Source organism: Pteronotus mesoamericanus, unplaced genomic scaffold, assembly GCF_021234165.1.
Source record: "Pteronotus mesoamericanus isolate MK-2021 breed Mesoamerican mustached bat unplaced genomic scaffold, CSHL_Meso_final contig_25, whole genome shotgun sequence".
NCBI classification, from domain to species: Eukaryota; Metazoa; Chordata; class Mammalia; order Chiroptera; family Mormoopidae; genus Pteronotus; species Pteronotus mesoamericanus.
In genome coordinates, this window is record NW_026555105.1 from 16151112 (window position 1) to 16174750 (window position 23639).

Sequence of the window (23639 nt, forward strand, 5' to 3'; positions counted from 1 at the left end):
AAAAGAATTCCTCAACTGGGGTGTTTTTTTCTACAGGTGCCTTTTGGCGGTGGGGCGGGGGGGGGGGACGTGGAGGGCGGAGCATAAAATTTTACTGACAGGTCAGAGGAGGAGCCAGGGGTGAGGGTCCCTCCCCTCCCATGCCCCTACCCAGGAGCACCCATGCCTCTGCTGGAAGCAGGAAGCCCAGAGGCGGCTGCACTCAGGCTGTCTTGCTGGTGGGCAGGTTGTTGTAGCCGGCATCCTGGCCTGCAAGGAGGCTGCAGTAGGGGGCAGTCTGTTCCAGCGGCGTGTTGATGTCCAGGAGCTGCTGGTACTCCAGGTTCTGCTGGTCAGTGTCAGCACGAATATCACTCAGCTGGGCTTCGGTGCTGCTGATCAGTGTGTGGCCCTGCGCCAGCTGGGCTCCAAAGCAAGCCTCCGTTTCCGCCAGCATGCCTTCCAGGGCAACTTTCATGCTGAGCAGGGACTGCAGCTCCGTCTCCAGCCCCTGCAGGCTGTGGAAGAGGTCAGCGACCTCCGTCTTGCTAATATGCAGTTGCTCCATGTGGCTAGCGACCTCCCACTTTAGCACCTCAGTCTGGCTGGTGAACCAGGATTTCGCGTCCCTCTGCTTCTTCTCAGCCATGACCTCATATTGGCTTGTCCTATCACTCAGGATCTTGGCAAGGTCAATGCCAGGAGCAGAATCCACCTCCACACCAACCTGGCCACCCACCTGGCCCTTCAGGGCACTGATTTCCTTCTTGTGGTTCTTCTTCAGGTAGGCCACCTCTTCCTTCAGGCCGGGGCGTCCAACCTTCGGCCTGTGGACCTCATGTGGCCCAGGATGAGGCCTAACACAAAATCATATATTTACTTAAAACATTGCTTAGTTTTATTACTTAGATATGTACATTTTCTATATCAGTGATCACAAACTTGGGATCTGCTTGATGATTTTAAAAGATTATCAAAAGGGCCGCTGCATAACTAGGGTTATTATGAGGAATTTTTGCTTATCTGTGGTAGCGGGTATCACAAAAATTATGCTCGGACCCTTTTATTGGCTCATCAGTTTTTGTTAGTGTTTGTGTACTTAATGTGTGTCCCAAGATGACTCTTTTTCTTCCAGTGTAGCCCAAGATGCCAAAAGGTTGGAAACCCCTGCTTCAGGCCTTCGACCTGCATCTCCAGATGGGCCCTGGCCAGGTCAGCTCCTTGGGCAGACCCTCGATGTCCCCTCCACACTCCTGCGCAGGGCCTGCTCCATCTCGAACTTGGTTCGGAATCATCTGCAGCCAGGCGGGCACTGGTGATCTGCAGGACAATCTCAGCGCTCCCAATGGTGACAAGAATCTTGTCCCGCAGCTCCTCAGTGGTCTGGCAGCAGTGGCTGTAGTTGCAGGCAGGCCCAGGCCCTTGCTTCTGGTACCAGTCATGGATCTTCGCCTCCAGGTCCCCGCTGGCTGCAGCCAGGGCACGCACCTTCTCCAGGTAGGAGGCCAGGCGGTCACTGAGGTTCTGCATGGTCACCTTCTCGTTGCCCTCCAGAAGCCTGTCAGACCCAGCCAGGGCATGCACACAGCTGCCCAGTAGCCCACAGAGGAGGACGAAGCGGGTGGAGGACACCGACACACCCGACGGATGCGGGGCGCGCAGTAGGTGCCTCTTGCTCCGAAGCCCATGGTGCTGCCACCCAGGCCCCCGTAGAAGGAGGAGACCAATGACTGGTGATAGCTGTCATAGCAAAAGAGGATGCGACAACCCTAGTCAGAGGAGCTATGGTCGGTGGGAGGAGTCAATAGATGGCTTTTTAATATAGAAAGGACTCCTGCCTCAAAGCGGGGGGATATGAGTAATGACAGTAGTAATAGCTAATATTTATTTAGTACCTACTATGTACCATTCCTATTACCCTATTTTACAGATGGGAGAAACTGAAGCATGGACAGGTTAAATGATGTGATTAAAATCCCACCTCTCAGCAGCTGAGTGACAAGTCCCTCCCTAAAGAGGGGCTGATACCCAGGGCCCCTGGAAAGGGCCAAGGAAGAAGGCTGAGGCTGGGCCTTTCTTGGTAGGGTCCAGGGACTGCTTAGCCCCCTTCCCCAGACTCAGTGCTGTGCGCTGCTCCGGTGCAGGCTGGCAGGGTGGAATGGGGCGCGCTCATGGGGGTGTTGAGACTTAAACTTCCCCCCTCATGTCTTCCCAGCAAGGGGTTATGCCACCCCCTCAGTGCTCCCAACAACCCTGGAGCAAGCTGTGGCCAGGCGCACTTTACACTGAGGACCAGGGGGCTCCAGGGAGCTGCCACAGTCAGGCAGTGCAGAGCCAGGATGCCAGCCCAGACCCTAGTGATGCCAAAGCCCATCCTCTGTCCACCGCACCTGCAAGGAGGCATGGGGAGGGCAACCCAGGAGGTGGGCACAGCATGTGCAAAGGCCCTGAGGTGGGAAAGGTACACGTGCAGGGAGTTATCAAGTGAGAGATCTGGACTAAGTGGGTCCCAGCCTAACTGGGTCACTGCTGGACTTTGGAACAGGCATGAGAAGGTCTGAGAGGGGTGTGCCCAGCCCCAGGTCACACAGCAAGGCAAAGGCCAGACCTCGAATGAGGGTGTGGGCAGCGGGACTAAAGATAAGATTCTCAGAGCACCAGGCTCAAGAGTCCTGGGCTGTGATGGGGCTGGGCGAGGAGGTGCTGGCCTCAAACCCTCAGACCAGGCAGGCCGGTCTCAGGAACCCAGCCAGGTACCGCCTGGCCTGGCCTGATGAGGGCCACCCACCCCATGGCTGAGTGGAAGGCCCCCGCCGGAATCAACCCAGGGAGCTCATGCCTCCTCTCAGGCCTCAGCGTCCGCACCTGGACAGAGGCCGCGGCTTGCCAAGGACTCCTCAGCGGCCCCCAGTATCAGGGGGTGACCACAGGGAACAATGAAGTGACTTGTTTTGTTCTCTCCCACCTTACCCAAGGTCATCTCCCCCGGGGCCTCCCAGCTGCCGCACCCCCACTAGCTGACGGCTGATGGGCCTTGGGGGACAGTCACCAGCCGGCCCCTGCCCACGGTGCCCGCTATTTCCTGCCAGCAGCTGTGGCTGCGTCTCTGTTCTGAGAACACACAGTGCCCCTTCCTCCTCACCCACACGCATACAGTAACTCCCTTCAGGGACACTGGTAGGCAGGAGCACCTGGTGGCCAGGCCCCTCCACACAATCAGGCTGAGCTCAACCTCCCCTCCCCCCACACTAAAACCCACAGGTGGCCTGGATGTGTGACCTTGGGAAGACCCAGCCCTCCCTTTATTCATCCATGTAAGAAGGTCTCTGGCTGATCTCTGAGGAAGAAGGCATCTGAGCCTGAGGCTGGGGACAGTGGTCAACAAGATGGCCAAAACCCTTAAAAAACTCCTGCCTGCTGCTCACAAGGTCAAGGCCAAGGATGAAGGAGGGCCGCTGCATGCTCTCTCCTCTCTGCCCCTTGACCCTTCCTTCATCTCATAATTACTCTCCAGCCTCCAGATCTTTGCACATGCTAATCCCTCCCCCGAAGCTTCAGGACCTGCCTCCCCTGCCACTGTGTCCCCACCTCCCCATGAACTCCAGCACACTATTGTCTGACCACAGGCAATGCCTGACCTTGCCCGCCCACCAACTGAGAACGGTACCCCTTTTTTTCTGGGCTCACACAGCCCCCATCACATGGGGATTAAGAGCAGAACTGCCTAGATTCAAAACCCGGCTCTGGGCCTTTGTAGCTGTGTGATCTCGGGGAAGTTATTCCACCTCTCTGTGCCTCTGTTTCCTCACCTATAAAATAGAGATAAAAATAATAACCTATATCCAAGGATTGTTGTGAGGTTTAAATGAATTCATATTCATGAAAAACTTATAACAGAGCCCAGATCCTAGGAAATGTTCCATAAGTGTTTGCCATCAATCCATAATAGTAGCAGCTGTTATTTGTTGAGTGCCTACTGTATGCACACCAGGCCCTGTGCTCAGCATCCTACCTGGGTTCTCTCACAAGAGCCTGGGAGGGGGGTCTTTTGTGAAGTTCACATTGTGGTAAAGAGGGAGAGGTCCAGGCGTACCTCAAAATATATCTGGGGGAGAAGGGGATTTTTGCTGACATTAAAGACATATTGTTCATTTCTTTTAGATGGATTACGGTTTGGGGGCTACTTTCTTAACATGAGTCCTTATCTTTTAGATTTACACATGAAATATGACATGCGGGATTTGCTTTAAAATGGCACAGGATGGGGGGGGCAGAAAGGGTGCAGAGTGAGCAGGAGAGGCCATAGGGTAGTGGTGTTGGGGCCCAGTGAGGGGTTTGTGGGGGATCATTTTACTAATATGCCTCCATAATAAAGACTTTTAAAAAAATGATTAAATGAAATAATGCAAAAACAATGTTTGGTCCCCTTCCCCTTCCCACCAACTGCCCCAGCCTGGGCAAATCAGCATCGCCCCCTCCGCCCGCGGGATGCAAGCAGCAATCCACCTGCCTCCGCCCTCACCCCAGCCCAGTCTGTTCTCCACACGGCAGCCAGATGCGCTCTGAACGGTCCCATGGCCCCCGCCTCACTCAGAGTCAAAAGCCAACGTCAGAATGTTCCAGAGGCCCTCCCTAATGGGCCCCTCAATCTTTCTGCCCTTTTCTCCTTCCATTCTACTCCTCACCATTCTGTTCCCTGTTTCTCCTAGATTCCTACCCTCCAGCACCGCCCTGCCTTAGGGTCTTAGAACTGGCTGTCCCCTCTCCCCACATTCCCTTCCCCCAGGGAGCAACAACAGTCTGCCCCCCCTCCTTGGATGTGAGCTTCTGGGAGGCGTCTTTCTTCCCAGCGCGCACTATCTAATTACAGTCCCTTCTCCATGCCCCAGCCAGCATTCCAACCCCTTCCCTGGTTTACATTTGATCTGTGGCACTTGTCACTCTCCTACAGACCGTGTGCACAGTTTCCTTATTTGCTGTGTTTATGTCTCCCCACCTAGAATGCCAGCTTTGCAAGAGCTGGGACTTTTGTCTGATTGGTACTTTGCTGTATCTTCAGCCTCTAGAACCGGGGTGTCCAACCCACGGCCCACAGGCCACATGCGGCGCAGGATGGCTACAAATGCAGCCCCACACAAAATCGTAGATTTACTTAAAACATTATGAGATTTTTTTTGTGATTCAACATCACAATGCATTTTACGTGTGGCCCAAGACAACTCTTCTTCTTCCAGGGTGGCCCCCTGCTCTAGAACATTGTCTGGCATATAGGAGGGCTCAGGAAATATTTGTGGAAAGGAGGGAGGGGGAGAAAGAACCGATGGCAGGAAGGACAGAGGGAGGGAGGGATGCAGGGAGGGATCAATGGGTCCTACTCACACTGAAGAGGTCAGGCCTCAGGCCTGGGTCTGCCCAGCCCCACCACAGCCTATGCCCTGACCACTGTGCTCACCTGCCACTGCTCAGCATGCCCAGGTGGCAGAGCCTCTGACCACCCGCACATACACAGAGTGGCGTGCAAGTCCGAGACAACTCCAGGCCCCGAGCCCCGCCAGCAGGAGCTGGGACACGCACCAGGTACCAGGGGATGTTTGCTGAATGAGCAAGAGTGAGTGACGAGTGAGCCGGGGGCCGTCTGTGGGCCAGTGCAGCCAGAACGTGTCTGGTCCCATGTTCACGCTGCAAACACGCTAAGGGCTGACAGGCCTCAAACCGGCTCTGCCAGTGTGGCTGGGGCGGGGCCGGGACGCTGCAGGCTCCAGCTGGCATTGGCAGAGGGATAGAGGGGTGTGCCAGGGACCAGACCCGCAGCCTGGAGAGGGCGAAGGCTAAGCAAGGGGGCCGTGGAACTCCCACCAATTCCAGTCCTATAGAGACGGTACTGTTCCAGCCCCTGAAAGCTCTTACGTTTCTTCCCGGGCAGGAAGGGGACCCTTTTCCAGCCTCAAGGTCCTGATACATGGTAGACGGCATGGTCCCTTCTTGCCAGGACCCAGCCCACAGTCTGGAAGCCTTAGAGGGAAGGGCAAGCCCCAGACGTGGGGGCACTGGAGCAGGACAAAGCAGCAGGAGGCCTGGTAAAAACCCTGCTCTGTCCCGAGTACTGTGTAGCCCTGAGCCAATCTTGTGCCCTTTTGGACTCAGTTTCCCCAAGTGGAAAGTGGCGTTCGGCTTCAGTTCCAGGTACCTTCTATCCCAAGGTGCTAAGTTATCTAGAAGCGGCCACTCAGCAACTCCAGCCCTACCCCGAAGCCCAGCTCTCACAGTGGACAGGGCCAGAGACCAGGCTCGCATACATGCCCTTACTCCCCACAGAAACAGCAATAGTACCTGCTGATTACTGAACACCTGGAAGCCTGGCATTGGCGCTCTACATGCACTGTTCCATCTGGTCTCTCCTGCAGCGCTGTGAGGTAGGGACAGTTACTCAGTTTTCTCATCTGTGAAATCGGAAGGATTCTGAGAGTGTCACCTAAGGTATACCATTGCTTAAAGCCGCAGGAACTGGAGGACTCAGTCCAGCCCTCAGGACAAGGTGGAGAAGCTGCTGGGCCTGTGTGCCTCTAGACGGATTAGGGAGCTGGGGGTGAGGGGGGGCAGGGGACAGACATGAACCTGAATCCCACAGAGGTCTGCGGCAGGGCCTCGGCCCCTCACTACCAGCAGCCCCAGAGAGGAAGGGTGATTTCTCACATCTCCCATGGAACCCAGTCCCAAACCTGCCAGTCCCATCTCCAAGCACAGCCTGAATCCCCTCCCTCCCCTCCCACCGCCACCACCCTCTAGCCTAGGCCCAGCCTCTTCCTCCAGGCTGGCCAATTGGGGTCAGAGAGCCTTTCTGAAATGTCAATCTGAACCGGTCATTCCTGCTTAATTTGCCTCACAGCCCCTACACTCCAAGACTAAGGACAAAGTCCTCTCAGGGGCCTCCGAGGCCTTACAGTGGACTTTACCAGCCCCGCCCCCTTTGCTCATTCTGCTTCCAGACCAGCTGCTTCTCCTTTCCCTGAGGATCCAGTACACCCCTGCCTCAGGGCCTTTGTACGTGCTGTTCCCCCCCTCCCCCCGCCAGCACACACTTCCCCACTTCCCCTGGATATCGATACACCTGATGCCTCACGCCTACTCAGAGAGGCCTTTCCTGACCACCTGTCTAAAGGCCAACACACCCAGACAGCTCTGCTCTATAAGTCCCATTTTAAAAGCTACCTCCTCACAGAAGGCCTTTCTGACCTCCCCCAGCCCAAGTGAGAACCTTCAACTTTTCCTTCCTAGCACGGACCATAGTGCTGATACACACTGCGTGAGTACATGTCTGATAAGGTCAGGGGCCACTTCTGTCACACTCTCAGATGAATAGTTTGTAGTGGGTGTAATATTCGAAATAGTTAACAGCTGGGATGCTTAGGCACCATCTGGTCAGGATGGACACTGGCCAAGAGCACAGGGCCTAGCATGGAGTGAGTACTTGGGAATGAATGAATGAATGAATGAATGAATGAATGAACAAACGGATGGGTGGATGGAGGGATGGGGCGATGGGTGGATGGGTGGGTCGATGGGTGGGTGGGTGAGTGGATGAATGGATGGGGTGATGGGTAGATGGATGGGTGGGTGGACAGATGGATGGATGGGTGAGTGGATGGATGGATGGGGTGATGGGTGGATGGCGTGATGGGTGGATGGGGTGATGGGTGATGGGTGGATGGCGTGATGGGTGGATGGGGTGATGGGTGATGGGTGGGTGGGTGGGTAGGTGGATGGATGGATAAATGAACAAAGCACACACAGTAGGCCTGAGACTTGCCAGACATGCCGTGGCCCTGAGAAGGTGGTCCAGAGAAGGGAATGGCCTTCCCAAGTTCATCAGCCAGGCTCTGGCCTGAGCAGCTGCAGAGAGCCCGGGCACTCCTGCACAACCCGGCTTTCATTTCCCATCCTCCCAGTCTGAGGAAGCTCCTTCCCCCAGGGGAACTGGGTGAGGAGGAGGGGCAGGAGGCCCCCTAGTCCCCAAAGAGGGGGGGGTTTCTGGGCTCCATCTGTCCCACCACAAAGGGGCTTTGTCCTCAGTGCTGAGAGCCTGGGGCAGACCGGAAGCCACCCTCAGCCACTCAGCATGTCCCAGAACCCGCAATAAACTGGACCGATAGCTCCAAAGCCCGATCACAGGAGCAGGCATGGTACTGGGCACAGCCCTCTAAAATCTTATTAATCCTCCCTAGGAGCCTTAGGAGCAAGGTCCTGGGGTGACCCCCATTTCTGCAGATGGGGAAACTGAGGCTCAGAAGGACAAAGTTACTTGGCCAAGATCTCCCAGCCAGCAAAGAACAAACCTGTGATTCAAATCCAGGCCCATCTGGCACCCAACTCTTCAGCTACAGCTCTCAGCTCGCCATGTCTGGAGCACAGGCCCTCTGGGTTCAAAAGGGTAGAGGGGCCTTTGTGGAGGCACAAGTGGGCAACCCTGCCTTCACCCTGACAGGGAGCCCCTTGCCCTGGTGAGGCTACCTAACAAGGGAGGGAGGCCGGGCCCAAACCTGAAGCCCTTGTCCCACGCCCAGCCCATAGCCCAGGCACTTTTGGAATCTGCCAGCCAAGCCCCAACAAGTCCCTGTCACTTCCTGCCAGACCGAGAATCTGCAGGGAAAAGATATACTGGCAGACACACCAAGGGGAAGAGGCCCTCACCCCACTGCTCCCCTTTCAATCCCAGACCTGCGCATGCCTGGCTGGCTGGCACCCACCTTCTTTCCAGGCCCATCTGTCTGCTCTCCATGCAGCCCCCATGGCCACCTCACCAAAACCACACTGCCAGAGGGGCGGCTACCCTGCCCACAGCGCTGGATAAATCAGTCCTACCTGGCAGTCTCTCCTCTCCGCCCCAGGACAGCATGTAGGCCCCCTGAGCAGGCACTCAAGACCCTCTGCTGATGGGCACTAGTCACCTCTCCGGTCAAATCCCTGCCGCTCCTCACTCCTCAGAGCTCCAACCAGAGGAGCTGCTCCTGCCATGCCTTCAGGCCCTTGCTCAAGCTCCACCTCCCTGCACAGAATCATCCCATCCTTCCACGTATGTCACATGTACCTCTTCCTCCAGGAAGTCTTCCCTGAACCACTCCCTCCAAAGCTCCAGACCAGCACCTACCTTCTGCCCCAAAGAGGGGTTCTTGATCCTCATCTGGAACCCCAGCCTCTGTGGGCTGCCTTCACCTGGCAAGAGTAATTGAGCATCTGAGCCCAGTCTGATCCTTCTCTTTGTCCTCTCTTCCCACCTTCAGCAGGAGGCCCGCCCTGCTCCCAGCAGCCCTGGCAAGGGCTTGGGGCCCTATGGCCTTGCCCAGTCGACCTAGTCACCTTCTAACTGCACCCCTCGTCCCAGGCTGTGCCTGCACATTCCAGACCACTCCCTACCTCCAAATCTTTGCCCCTCCTGCCCATCCTCCCTGGCAAGCCCTCGCTCTTCTTTTTCCCTCCTGAGCTCCAGCTCACCCTTTACATCTCAGGCCAGGTGCCACCTCCTCTGAGAAGCCCTTCTGGCATTGGAATGGACTGCCACAGTTCACACGGCACCTACCCATGGCAGGGCAATGACCGGGGTCTGTGTCTGGCCCCCCCACTGTGCAGGCTGCTCCCAGAGTGCACCTCTGGGATCCCTAGTACCCAGCAGAAGGACCAGACATCACCAGCAGGTAACTGAGAGCCCAGGAGCCCACTCCCCGCCCGGAGAACCCAGGGGCAGAGGCCAGGACCAAGTGCCCATGGCAGCGCGGAGCCCGGTTTTGCCCACAGACCTAAGGTATGGGCAGAGTGGGGGGGCCTCTCTGCAAATGGCCAACTGGTAACCAAACCCACGTCGTTTCTAAAACTAGGGCACAGGAAAGAAACAGGAACAGCAGAATTGTCCCCAAATAGAACTGTGGCTCATCTGGTTCCAGGGCCTTCGGGAACACCTGGCAGGGATGGGGGTGGGGAGGGCAGGTGGCCGCTCGCAAGGATAGAAAGGAAACCTTCAGTTTGGAGGGCAGGGAGGTCAACCTCACAGCCACCGCCACTGATACCCCGACCACCTCTGTCAGGGTCAGCCCAGGTTCTGGAAGGTGGCGGGTCCTCTCGCACTTACTTCCACCCAGCTACAGGGCGTTCCCTACACTGTCCACCTCCAAGCCTTGGCTCACATGGACGCTCTGCTTGGAATGCTGTTATGTCCCTTCTTCCGGTCAGAATCCTGCCATCCTCATACCTGGAGCACTGACCGGGCACTTTCTATAAGCCTGGCATCGGCAGCCGTTTGAGCAGAATGAGCTTATCACGTCTTCCCAACATCCCCTCTCAGGGAAGGACTCTGGGACCCATCTCATAGATGAGGAAACTGAGGTTCAAAAAGAGAAGCCATGTGCCCAAGGCCCACAGCAGAGGAGGCAGAGGGACCAGGGGATTTGGGAAGTCACCTGGGTGACAGCAGCCGCGGGGCACCCAGAGGCCTCATTCAGCCTCCTAACCAGGCCTAGCCTCAGGGGCTTGGCATACCTCAGGCACAAAGTACGCAGGGCACGGTCCCGCCCACCCAGGCAGAACAGGAGCCCCTAGCTACCCCCCGACCCCCACCCTAGGGTGGCTCCTGAGTGAGGAGCCACATTGGTATGATGTGATGGAACTGTCTCCTTGACAATATGCACAGATGAGAAAACTGCCTAGAAGGGGACAGCTTCCCCATCCGGGAAGAGGGATGTGCCCCAGGAACCTCTGGCTGTGGCACCCTCCTGTGGCCTGGCGGACTTTACTTCCTTCCTCTGAATCTCAGTTTTCCTATCTAGAGAATGGGGCTGTCAGTTCCATTCCTCTTTGGGTTGATACCAATTATAATAAAATAACATTCATAGAGAGCTTGCTATATGGTGGTATTGCTGAGAAGGTCCTGCACAATGCCTCACTTGATTCTTAAAATAAGCCTATGATGTGGAGACTGCCATTAAGCCCATTTGTCAGACGGGGAAACGAAGGCACAGAAAGGTGAACTGATTCTCTAAGCCACACAGCTAATGGATGGCCGCAGCTGGAGGTAGAGGAGAAGACCCTGGATTAGGAGGCGGGGTGCCCTACACAGGGCCCAGAGCAGGAGCTCAACCTCGTGCTGAGGAAGGAATGACTACCGCAGGAACCCAGGGCTGTTCCTTCGGGATGGGGGCTGCGTCTGATTCCCTGCGGGGATGCGGACACAGCCTGCCCCCTGAGTTCCTACAAGGACCCCTCCCAGTTCTGCAGGCTGCCAGGCTATGTGCCCTCCGGCAAGCCGGCTCGCCTCTCTGAACCTCCAGAGCCTCCTTTCCACAATAAGTCGAGGCTTCATGGGACCCTGAGAGAGGGGTTCCTGCTTGCGGAGACTGGGGGCTCACAGGGGTTCAGTTCCATCTGTCCAAGCACAGAGAACACCTGGCATGAGCCTGACTTGGGGCCTCATTTTCCACATCTGCCAGATGAAGGTTATTACGACGGTTCTGTCTCCCTCTCAGCCCTACCTGGGGGCACTCAGAGGTGACTGTGGACAATGCTTTGTAAACTCTAAAGCACGGCACCCTTCCGAGTTATGATGATCGCCACACTCCCACAGAAGCTCAAAGCACCCTACAGCTTGCCATCTAAGGCAGAGCAGTCAGAGCCATGAGGCAGGGCAGAGAAGGAGCCATGGGAGTGCAGAGGAAGGACGTATGGTCTCAGGCTGGGGCAGAGCGTGGTCAGTAAGAGCTTGCTGGAGGCGGAGGCAGCTTGGCCACTAGCAGGGCACGGAGAGGAAGGGCACGCAGGCTGTGGGACCCCCAGAGGCAAAGACCTGGAGGCTAGACGTCCCAGGGCAAGCAGGAAGACAGCCAGTGGCCCAGAAAGGCGAAGGGGTCACTTGTGTGAAAGGGAAATGTGGGAGATGATGTGGGTAGGGCATAGGCAGAGCTCTGGCCCCGACTAGCAGCACCTCCAAGAGCCTTGCTTGTGGAGCCGGGGCCCATCCTGGCCTCTCTCAGAGCCTCAGCCGCCTCCCAGGCCAAGTGGGCAAAGGTACAAAGGACTCAATGCTTGATCAGTGGCCACCTTCAGAGAGATGGACGCATTCAGTGGGGGAGGGGTATTGAACGCTAGGGATGAAGGCACTGGAAGGCCCAGAAAAGTCACAGGTGGGCAAGGGTTGAGGCGGGAGCCAGCTCAGAGAGGCCGGATGGAGCCGGTGGCTTCCAAACAATCCAGCCCCCAAACTTGTCTGTCCCTAGTTAACTTTCCCTCTGCCCCACCCCACAGGACAAGCCCACCATGGACAGAGGTATCCAGGCTCAATCCTGGGGATCTGCTGGCCTGGAGAGGCCCAACATTTCCACCTTCTCAGGGAGCTACCTTCATAATCACAGGCACTCAGAAGTATTAAGCACTGCCTGCGGACAAGCCCTGCACCACAGCAGATGGGCATTGCCTCTCTGACCCTCTCATCGCCTGTCAGAGCTGGCACTCGTTCTGTCATCCCCACTTCACAAACGGGGAAACTAAGGCTCAGAGCAATCATTTTCCCACAATCATACAGAGCAAACAAGTGACGGAGCCAGGATTTGAACCTAGATCCAACCAGCTTCAAAGGCCTTGCTAGTTCCAAACTCCCACTATGCCACGACCATCCATTGAGCACACTGACATGCCAATCCAGAGACCTGAGGGGTCCCTGCAAGATCAGAGTACTCCCGATCCAAGGGGAGATCCATCAGCCAGCGCTGGAAGCCCCGAGAGTCAGTATGTGTGCTCCCAGCAACACACCCACCCTTACCTCGGGAAACACTGCAGCCTGCCGCCAAGTTGGTGCACACTCAGTGGGAATCGGGTGTCACAAATCACCCTGAAGCCAGAAGTCTGGGCTCACACTTCACCACCCTGGGTGACCATGGCCCCAGCCCTTAGCCTCTCTGAGCCTCCATTTCTTCTTCTACGTAACAGGAACAAAAGTTCTGCCCACCCCACAATGGGGTAAGGGATAGAATGGGTCACCTTGCTATGACCTTGCCGGGAGAACACGATGCGAAGACACTGACATCAAACTCAGCAAAAGTCGAAGCCATAAACGTGCACAAAGCAGCACAGGAGATAATCAGCCCTTCACGTGGAAGCGGAGACTCCCGATACCACCTGACCCCAACTTCCATCCCCCATCCCTGGGAGCTTGAGGGTTCAAAGGACACATTCCCACAGTTTCTCAACAGCCCCAGAGTGGGCATCAAAGAAGAGGACTCGGCCAGCCCTACCCCCGGAGAAGGCCCCTGCAAGGACTCCCAGCACTGAGCCTCAGTGACAGAAGGGTCCTCACCGCACAGATGAGGAAACTGAGGGCCAGAGCGGGAAGGGACTTGGCCAAGTTTATCCAGTTCTCCTTCCCTCTGGCTTCTCATTTTATTCCGCAATTTCTCTGGGTGGTTCTGGGGGAAGGGAGGAGCTGGGGCTGGGGGTGGAGGGGGAATGGAGGTTCTGGCTTCCAGTGCTAGGATCCTCCCCAGTCACTGACCCCTTGACTCCACCCCACCCAGGCTGTACTGCGGGCAGGCGCAGGCTGGCTGAGTAGGGAGCGTCCAGGATCAAAAGACAAGAGATGCGCATTTTCTCTCAGCTTTGATACCATGTCCTGGGTCTTTCTGGCCTAATTTCCACCATCTGTAAAGAAAAGGTCAGAATAAATTGGGAAGAACAAACTCACGGTACACAGAGAACACTCTCTAAGCCTCTGTCCAGGGCAGACATTACTAATCTATCACAGCACTCTGTCCCATGAAGACAAGGCTGGCCCTCAGAATGTCCTCAATACAGTGATCCAGGTCTGGATAATTGTAGCCCCAGGCTGTCCCAATACTGGATAATATCTGAGCCCCATGAGGGAGGGGAAGGGAGAAAAAAGGAAGTAACATTTCCTGGGTATCCAGTAGAATCCAGCTACTGGGAGACGTTAGCTGATTTAATCTTCTCAAGGGAGATGCCTAGGCTAAAGTCCAGCCAGGCTGCAGAACTTGCCTTTGGGCATTCAGCTGGAACAGGGTCTTCAACCCAGGGGACGTATCTACCAGACCACCCTCCCCCAGAACAGCGATGCAGAGGCCGCCATCAGCAGCTAAGGTACAGTCTCACTCCATTCTCCCCTTGGCCCTACAAGGTGCAAACCTCATGCCCATTACACAGGTTCAAAACTGAGTCACAGGAAGGGGGCGTCAGCTGCCAGAGGAAGAAGGACTTGAGTGTGCGCCTGATTCTTCTCTACCCTTATTTACTAAGTCAATGCACTAAATGCTTTGTTTCAATCCCCCTGGGGCATCGTGGGAGCCATGACTCATACTATCCCGCTTCAGAGATGAGGAAACTGAGGTGCCCCAGAGGAAGTGCCTCCCTCAGGGGCTCAAGTGGAAACCAGAACAGTATACCATGGAGATAAGGGGGCGGGGACCATGGAAGGGAAGTAAAGGGCTATGGAAACCCCAAGGGAGATGGAGGTGTGGGGGCCCACACGACAGAGGCAGGAAATGAAGCTCTATCTAGTCGAAACGCTCAGAGCAGGGGGGCGGAGGCGCTCTGCTGTGGCTCCCAGGCCTACAGGACGTGCGAGGCTCCTGCCGGCTCCCAGCTCTGGACTAGGAGTCCAGATTCAGCCCTGCCACTTGGCAACCAGGAGACCTTAGCCAAGTGGCTTCTCCTCTCTGGGTCTTAGTACTTACATCTGGAAAATGGACCAACCTCATCTAAGGCGGGCTTTCAGGACGCTGGGAAGAGCTAGACCCACCTCCCCGGCAGAGCCTCCTCACACAGAGAGGGCAGGGCAGCGCTAACGTCGCCCAGCACCCGTGTGGCCTTGGTTCCCAGCATCCCTTCCTGGGCCAGTCCTGCCCAGACCAGCACCTTCCGACTGTTAGATCGTCCATTCAAAGCCTCCACCACAAAGCTGGCGAGGAGAGACCACCTGGGCCGACCTACCAGCCCGGTGCAATGCCACACAAGGCAAGTCCCATTGCCTAAGTGCCTGCTGGTGCCAGGCACAGGGCATACAGCCCTCCTTTAACCCTCACACGACAGCGAGATTTTTATTGCCCCCATTTTCAAGACCAGGAAACTATGTCTCAGACACACACGATGAATGACCCAAAGACTCACAAGTGAAGACGGTCCGAACGTGAACCCAGACCCATCTGAGTCCTGAGGCCTTCCCATACCTTTGGATTGCAGCTAACGCGCCCCCCCTGCTCCCCATCTCACCCCCAAACTCCAGCCACCCTGCACTGCACTTCCCCAACCTCTGGCTCTCACCTTCTCCTGCTTTCCTGCTAGTGAGTCCCACTCCTCGTTCAAAGCCCAGCCTCAGGTGCTGCCTCCTCCTCCTGACACCTGACCTAAGCCCCCACAGAACCCTTAGCGTCCAACCCACAGATCTACTTCTACCAGATGACTCGGCCAGCTCTTTACCCCTAGCCTCCAGCATGGAGTTGTTCATACAGGGGATGCCAATAAGCCCCCTGTGTGAAATGATGGCCAAACTCCTCCCCACAGTCCACCCGGCCCCACACGGTCCAGCCCTACTGCCAACACCCCCTCATTTCACCTTTCACCCAATTCCCCTAATTCTCTGTCCTCCCGACTCACAGGCTTTCCCATTATTACTCCACAGCAGCAAAAATACTCCTCTACCTCAGGGCTTTTGCACATGCAGTGCCCTTTAGCTGGCAAGCCCTTCCGATAGCTCCATGCCTGGCCAACTCCTCCGTGCTCCCTTCAAGATTCCTCTGTATCCCACACCTCTTTCTCTGAGCCCCTATCACATCTGTGATTATATATCCATTTATTTGGCAACTTGTTTGCTATTTGGCTCACCTTCTAGACCCAAATTTCTGGGGAGCCAGGGCTCTGTTCACAATTCCCCAGCCAGGACCCGCCCAGGCCAACAACACCAGGGGCTCTGGGATGTATCTGAGCCAAAGGGAAGAAAGAGCACCATGCCCCCTTCTTTGTTCCGCAAACCGCTGCTCCCCTCAGCACCACTCCCTGGAAGCCTCCCGATGCCTCCCTCCAGCTCCCACTGCCAACCCCATCACGGCACCGCTCAGCCTGAGTTACAAGCTCCTCGTTCACGGTAGGTGCTCAAGGGTCACAGACGTCTGTATCTAAGCAGGTTTGGGAAAACAGGGTCAAGTGAGGACCAGGGAGATTGGAGAGGGATTTTCTGTCAGCAGGTCACTGAGCCATCTCCTCCCTGGCTCCCAGGGCACAATCGGAGAAGAAGCAAAGGCAGGAACTGACTGAGTTAGGGAGAATTCCTGCTCCTGGAAGAGGCTAGAGTAGAGGAGGAGAAAGCTGGGGGTGGGGTGGGGGTGGGGGCATGGAGGAGGGCCTTCCTGGGAGAGGTGGGCCTTAAGCCAAGCCTTAAAGAGCAAGAGCAGATAAGCAGCTCAAACAGGAGAGGGCACCCCGGGCAGGGACCTTCAGGAGCAAAGGCACAGGGGCCACACAGGAGGACCTGGGCAGAGTGGCAGCCAGGCAGGCAGGCAGCCGAGAGAGGTGACACACTATAAATCATTTCCCTGGGTGGAAAGACCACATCACCAAGGCACCACACCACCAAAAAGGCCTCGTGGCTCCTATGCAGTCACTCATCAGTACAGTCCTTTCCAACAGCGCCGCAGGCCCAGTCCCCTACTGGGAAACCCCTGCTCCCTCAGCTCTGGAGGGTGCGGCGGCAGCCAGGCTAGTCTCTGAGGTCTAGGTTCTAGTTCCAGCTTCAACCTGTGTGGCCTTAGTCAAGTCACTTCCCCTCCCTGCACCTCAGTTTCTGCAGCAGCAAAATGAGATAAACTAGAGTCTCCAAGAGTTCCTGGGATGCTCAGGAAATGTAAGCACCTGCCATTCTCATTGGTACATTTTAAAACTGAGGCCAGAGGGAGCGGCGAGTTGCCTAAGGTCACACAGCGGCCGGATGGCAGGGCTGTGCTGGAGCCAGTTCTTCCCAAAGGAGTTCTGAGGAGTGTCTTCCAGCATCAATGCCTCCTCTTCTGGAGAGGAGCCCCGCTGGGGCCAGCAACCTCACTTCCCACCCAGTTTAGGCCATTCATCCCGTCCATTGAGGCACTCCCTTATTAAGCATCTACTACATGCCAAGCCCCTACATGCAGAAACACATACATTTTTCCCCTGAGGATTCCCACGCCACGTATGGAGACTCGGAGGACAGTCCCTTGGCCCAGGTCACCCAGTGAGAATGAGAAGCGTAGGTGCCTTGTCTCCCCAGCTCGGAGGCTGAGAAGATGGTCAGCAGCAGGACCAGCCCGGCCCATTTCTGAAACCAAGGCTTCTCTCCACTCACTGTGGCTGGGCCTGGACTCAACCCAGGTCACGCAGGGACCACTTCTCCAATTGTACAGAGTCCCTGAAGCTCAGAAAGCCTCACCCAGGGCCACACATGCTCTGCCCACGCTCAAGTTGGCATGAAGGCCTCCGGGCTGAACTGAAACCCTACAGGTGGGCTCCTTTGATTCACCCCGGGCCTTCCACTAGCCCACTAACCCCAGCCAGGGCCACCTGCCACTGATGAAGACGCCCAACTCCCAGCACAGAGAGGGAAGGCAGTTGTCTGACACACAGCAGGGATACCCACCCCCGACCCCAGCCCAGGCAGGCAGGTGGACTCAGCCTGGTGGTGAAAATCCAAAACTTTTGCCAACTTCTGAGCAGGCAGGCGGCCGGGCCTACCCAGGGGTGAGCCTGGGGGCTGTGGGCAGGAGGGACCAAGCAGTTGTTGGCCAGTCCCTTCCAGGCCAGTGGCACCAGGCCCTACCCAAAGCCCCACGAGGACAGAGGTTCTGGTGCCCAGACGTGCGTCCTCACACCGATGCCTCCAGGCCTGGGCCGTGCGGGACCCCTCTCCACCACCCCTCCCGGGCCGGGGGCACCAGGCCGGGCTGCCGCGGCCAGAGGTGGCGCCGACTGGCTCAGATTTCAGATTTGGCCTAGACCCGGCCTGAGGGTTTGGGCCGGGCTGGCTACTCTCAAGGGAATCGTAGGGGATGGGTGAGCCGGGGAAGATCCCCGCGCCGACAGGACCCTCGACCCCCGCCCCCCGCCCTGCTGCCCCCACCCCCGCAGCATCACAACAAAAGGCCGCGCTGGGCAAAACCCGTGCGCCCGCCCAGCGCTCCGGGATCGCGGCTCGGCCCTGGGGGTGGGGGTTGAAGGGGTGGGCAGGAGCCCCCGCGGCCTGGCAATCCGACGCCAGGGTGGTCCGCCGGCGGGGGTCCCCCACGCCAACCGGGACCGAGGGCCCCCGAAGGGGCGGGGGGCGCTCACCTGGGCCGGCGGGCAGGCGGACGCACCAGCAGACAGGCGCACAGGAGGGCGGACCGCCGGACGGCCAGGGGGTCGAGCAGACGGCGGCCAGGCCGCTCCGGCTCCCAGGCCGGAATGGATTCCGGGCCGGGAAAGACAGATCGAGAGAGAAAGGGAGGAGGAGGAGGAGGAGGAGGAGGAGGCGGTGGCCCGAGGAGGGAGGGAACAGGAGGGAGGGAGCGCGCGAGCAGGGAGGAGGGGCCCGGCAGGCCGCCGGGAGGAGGAGGAAGGAGGAAGCGCGCGGGGACGGATTCCCCGCCGGTGACTCGGGAGAGACCCGTGCGCGGCCCCACACTCGAGCCCGGGGTCCAGGCGCGGCCGGGGATTGGGGAACGGAGGCACCGGGCGCAGGAGCCCCGCCCCCCACCTCGTCGGGTGAGAGAGCCCCCCCGCGGGGCTCTTCCCTGTCCGTCCTCTAGCCAACGTGCCCGCCCTGACTCCCCCAACCCACCCACCCTATTTACTCCAAATCCACTTCTCCTGCAATTATTAGTAATAGTAATAATAATATCACTCACAGAGCACTCCTTTCCCGGCGCCTGCTAAGTGGCTCTGATAGACTTTAGGACCTATTTCTAACAACCAGCTGGGCTGGGGGATAATTACCTCCATTTCACAGGTGAGAAAACTGAGGCACAGAAAAGGAGGTCACCTACAAGGACCTTGGCCTTGGACTCTGGCCTTGGCCTTACTTTCCCAAAGTGGGGACTGGGGCCTGAGGGACAGTGTGGGGAGGGGAAACATTTATCTTAACAGATAGATGTTCATTTTAATGTTGGGTTTTTGGGTTGTTTTTTTTTAAGTTACTAAGGCAGCCCATCAAAGTCATCAAGTTCTGGCTATTATTGCTGAGGAGGGGGCTGAAGGGGATGTTCAGAGGCAGTTACCCTTTTAAGGAAATGAAGAGGTGAAGTACACCTGGATGCAGGGCATCTGGAGTAGATCAAAGGAAGTGCACATTGAGGAAATGCTGCTTAGCCCGCAAGGCCTCCCACCACCAGGATCTGAACCCCCCTTGGAAGAAGGTTGGGGGAGGACTTTCCCCAACTCTGGTCTCCCTGGTGACACCACCACCTGCTGGCCCAGGCCGCCCTACTGGAGGCAAGCATCCCACCAGCCTTGGGTCTTCACCTGCGCTCCTGCAGTCACGGCACAGGGAAGGCTGGCCTGTGTCCAGCCTTAAACACCACACCTACCTCCACTTTCCTTCTCTGAAAGTTCTCCCATTTCACTGATGTTTCGGAAACTAAGGCCCAGCCAGGTCAGAAGGCAGCAGTCCTGGATGTCTCCTGAGAGGAGCTGGGAGGAGAACCCTAGCAGATGGGAGGGAAAGGCCTCAGGATATAAAACAGCATCCAGGAGACCAGGGATGAGCAAGGCCTTAAGCCAGACTGATCTGGGTTCCAGTCTAGGCTAGTTGCCCACCTGCTGCACCTTGTACAAGTCACAGGAGTGAACATGGTCACAGGGGACTCCCGGGAAGGTTAGAACTGACCGGTAGGAGGGTGTTTGAGGTTGTGTTCAATGAATGATGCTTGGTAAACCGAGGATTGGGGGGAAGGGCTGCTGAAAGTCACAGAGCTGGTCAGCACAGGCCATCATCTGGTGAAATGGCTGCACTGGCTTGCAAGGCTGGCTTAAAGATTAACCTCACCTTCCCAAGATTCTGGCTGGAGAAGCAGGTTTCTCAACCCTTATTCATTCTTCAGACATGTCTGAAGGTCTTTACTGGCCACACTGCGCTAGGTATGGGATATTCATCCAGTGGTGTGCTGGAGCTGGCTCTTACCACTTAAAAGAGTAAATTGTCTTCATCTTTTCCCAACTCCAACTTCCATGATTGGTAGCTTGATACCAGCTATTGTGGGAGTATTTACACCCTGGAAATTGGCAGTCACTGCTAATCAAGGTTTTTTTCCTTCTGGTGAGCTGGCTGTTAAATACTTACAAGCACATCATGAGCTTTATGCCCAGGAGTTCAGCTGAAAGTCCCAGGTTCCTAGAGCAGGGATGACAAAAGGCTTAAAAGCAGACTTTGGCCTCACTGACCTGAGTTCAAGTCCCAACTCTGCCACTTCTTGAACATATGGCCTTGAGCCCACTGTTTCTCTGAGCCTCGGTATGACAGCCTGCAGAATGGGCTACATGTGCTGCTTCCCCCAGAAGACTCACATGGGGATGAAATGCGGTGCTATGAGCTCAGTATGTGCGAGCCCTTGTTATCACTCATACCCCTGTGCACTCTCTTGGAGCAGCAGGGGCCATCTGCACAAGTCGTGGTTTTTGCAAGCACAGGTTCCTTCTATGTGGAAACACCGCTGACCCCACGGGCTTGGCTCAGCTGCTGAGGTTCTCAGGAGGCACTTCAGGAGGATGTGGCCAGCACAATGGTTTTATTATAGAGCCCTGGAAATATTCATTATTTTCAACCATCCCCCTGGGCCTGTGCCCTGCCAGGAATGCTCACCCCATATCTCTAGCTCCCCAACCCTCTCTTGTCCATCAAGGTCCTAAGTAAATGCCACATCCTTCAGGATATGCTTCCTGAAAAACCCCTGACCCCATGGAGGGATACACCATCCATCCAAGGTGTCTCTGTCCATTCAGGGTGTGTCTGTCCTTGCTCTGAAGGCAGGGACTATGGCCTGGCCCATGCTCAGCACAAAGCAGATGCTGCCCAGTTGGCTGGGCAGAACGCACTGACAAGGGTTCCACATGCAAGAGGTCAAGTTCCAGCTCTTTCATTCACTGGCTGTGTGACCCCGCCCCTCTGAGCCTCAGTTTACTCATCAATAAAGTGAGGCACCAACCCCACTAACTCCCAGGATTATGCAGATGCAAGAGTAGGTGGCCTAGGCCTGATAAATAAGTGACTTTTCCTGCATTATTTTGCTTAAAACATTGTTAGTAAAATAGCAACTCATTGCTTAGTACCCACAAATCACTCATCATCATTAATAGACAGCAAGCCCGTACTTGATGACCATCAATGGTATACACAGCCCTGGGTCAGGCCTGGAACACCAGGAAGGACAACCCAACCCAACCCAACCCAAAGAACCCAGGAGATGACAGATACTAATGTCAACATTGTTGGGATGGTGAACACCTGTTGTACACAGTCGTCTGTCTCTAGAAACCTCTTCCCTCCTTCCCCCCACTCGGATCAAAGCCATGCCAGGGGGGCAGGATGGAGAGTGAGGAGTGGGGCCCGACCCCACGCAACTGGCAGCAGACTCTTCCCCAAGTCCTTCTGTATGACATGGGACCAGGGGCGCTGTCTGCCCCTCACCCAGGGCCCTGGTGGCTCTGGCTTGATGGTGGTCTATTTGCTGTGCTCACCCCCAAGCCCTTGGGACAGTGACCAGAAGGCTGGGCCCATCACAGGCACTCATCCGCGAATTCCAGACCAGCCCTGTCATTCCCCAGATGATTTGCTGTGAGTTGTCTATTCACAGCCACCTGGCTCAGGGCTATAGGCAAGGGTGGAAGAATGTGCAGGCTCTGGCCTGAGGCTATGGAATGGGCTTGCCACCTCCACAGCACGGCACTTCACAGTTTACACAGAGATGTCTGGTCCATGGGCGCAGCAGATGATCTGGCCCCTGCCAGCCACTCAGGCCTCCCCTGGCACATCCTAGTCACCTTCCCAACTCTGTCAAGCCTGCCTCTGTGCTGTCGCTCCATCGCAGCAGCTCCTTCTATCCTGAGGCCTTTGTGCTTGCTGGTCCCTCTGCCTGGAACTCTCCCTACCCCCTAGCCTCTGGCTAAGCCTTACTCTTCCTTCTCCTGGTCAGTCAACATCTACTGAGCATCTACTATGTGCTAGGGCCTACACTAGGTGCTAGGGATACAGCAGCAGTAAACAAACTAGATCTGGTCACTGCCTGGAGTTGCTCACAGCCTGGAGGAGCAGGGGAACGTGCCCAGTGTCCTAGGCAGTGATGTGGCAAGCACAGGGGGCTAAAGGGGCCCCGAGGAGTGGCCCTAACCCAGCATGTGTGTTGGAGTAGGGGGGCTGGTGAAGAAATGAGGATGTCTATGGAGAGTATAGAAACCTGAAGTGACGGTCTCAGGTGACAATGGACAGAGAATTTATTCCAGGCAGAGGGAACACGTGAGCAAAGGCACAGAGGCCAAAAACACTGCCGTGTTTCGAACTGCAGGCACAGCACTGCTAACGGAGCCCAACCTGATGGGGGACAGGAGTCGGGAAATTGAGGTGGGGAGTGTGGCTGGGGTGAGCCCTGCAGATGCTGAAATGCCAGGCTTGGCTTCTGTGCTGGAGGCAATGGGGAGCCGTGGAGGGTTGCGAGCAGAGAAGGGCCTGTGACGTATTGTTACTGAGTGGGAAGCAGATGCGGGGACAGGGAGAGGCAGTCTGGAGGCCTCTCCACTGATGGCAGCCACAGCTGGGGACCAGCTGAGGCAGTCCCCGGCTTACATCAGTGTGTGTGTATGTGGCCACATACCTAGGTTCCAGGAAATGAGGACAAACTTGCTCAAAGGCCTAAACACAGGACACCAGAGAAGCATCCATCCCTGGCCCCATGGAGTCAGGAGGAGCCAAGAGCAGGTAAGAATGTCCTTCCCCCGAGGTCAGCCGCCAGAGGGGGTAGCCAGGAGCCAGCGGGCTTCTCCAGCACCTGCCCAGTCTCCAGGGAAGGGATGGAGACAGCGGGCACCTGAGCAGGCGAAGCCCAAATGGTGACATACAATGACAGCGTTAACCACTGAGTTATAGCCAAGCATAATCAAAGTTCTCAGAGCCTCCATTGGGGCTGCATGGCCACTTCACCGATGGGAAGCTGGAGGCTCAGACACTTTTCTACCCACCCCCAGATTCTGGGGACGAAACAGGGGATGTCATGTGTAGAAAAGACCTGCCTATCCCTGACCAGTGTGGCTCCGTTGTTTGGGTGCCGTCATGCAAAAGTGAAAGGTTGCTGGCTGGCTTCCTGGTCAAGGCACAGGCCTGGGTTGCGGGTTCAATCCCTGGTCGGAGCGCTTACGAGAGGCAACCAATTGATGTTTCTCACATTAGTGTTTTTCGCCTTCTCTTCCTCCCTTCCTCCCTTCTCTCAGTAGGTAAACAAACAAACAAACAAACAAATAAATAAATTTCTAAAGATTTTTTTTTTAAAGCCTTCATATGTGAAAATAGGCATGACATTCTCCCAACATCACAAGAAGAGTCACTGTCAGGCAGAGCCAGGTCCCATTCAGCCCAAGCCTCCTTCCTCCAGATCTCAAAATGTCTGTGAAGAAAGATAAAAGGAGCCAGG

At 56.3% G+C, this 23639-nt stretch overlaps 2 protein-coding genes across 5 annotated transcripts in view; both read right to left on the minus strand.

Annotated features, from left to right (window-relative positions):
• The window catches only part of SRC (SRC proto-oncogene, non-receptor tyrosine kinase), a 52928-nt gene extending 34483 nt beyond the window's left edge, over positions 1–18445 (minus strand). For 3 of the 4 annotated variants that reach the window (XM_054573781.1, XM_054573780.1, XM_054573778.1), the window contains exon 1: positions 18316–18445. The gene's annotated coding sequence lies outside the window, so the exon portion shown is untranslated. Of the gene's footprint in view, positions 1–17154; positions 17222–18315 lie in introns of those variants that run through there. The other variant, XM_054573779.1, reaches the window with a different exon arrangement.
• Positions 203–6277, minus strand: LOC129070917 (keratin, type I cytoskeletal 19-like). Its single transcript, XM_054574145.1, is given in 8 exon segments — positions 203–799; positions 1165–1222; positions 1224–1272; positions 1275–1622; positions 1625–1719; positions 2259–2369; positions 5432–5573; positions 6244–6277. Coding segments are annotated over 8 exon segments (1434 nt in total).
• Positions 18446–23639: the final 5194 nt, after the last annotated feature.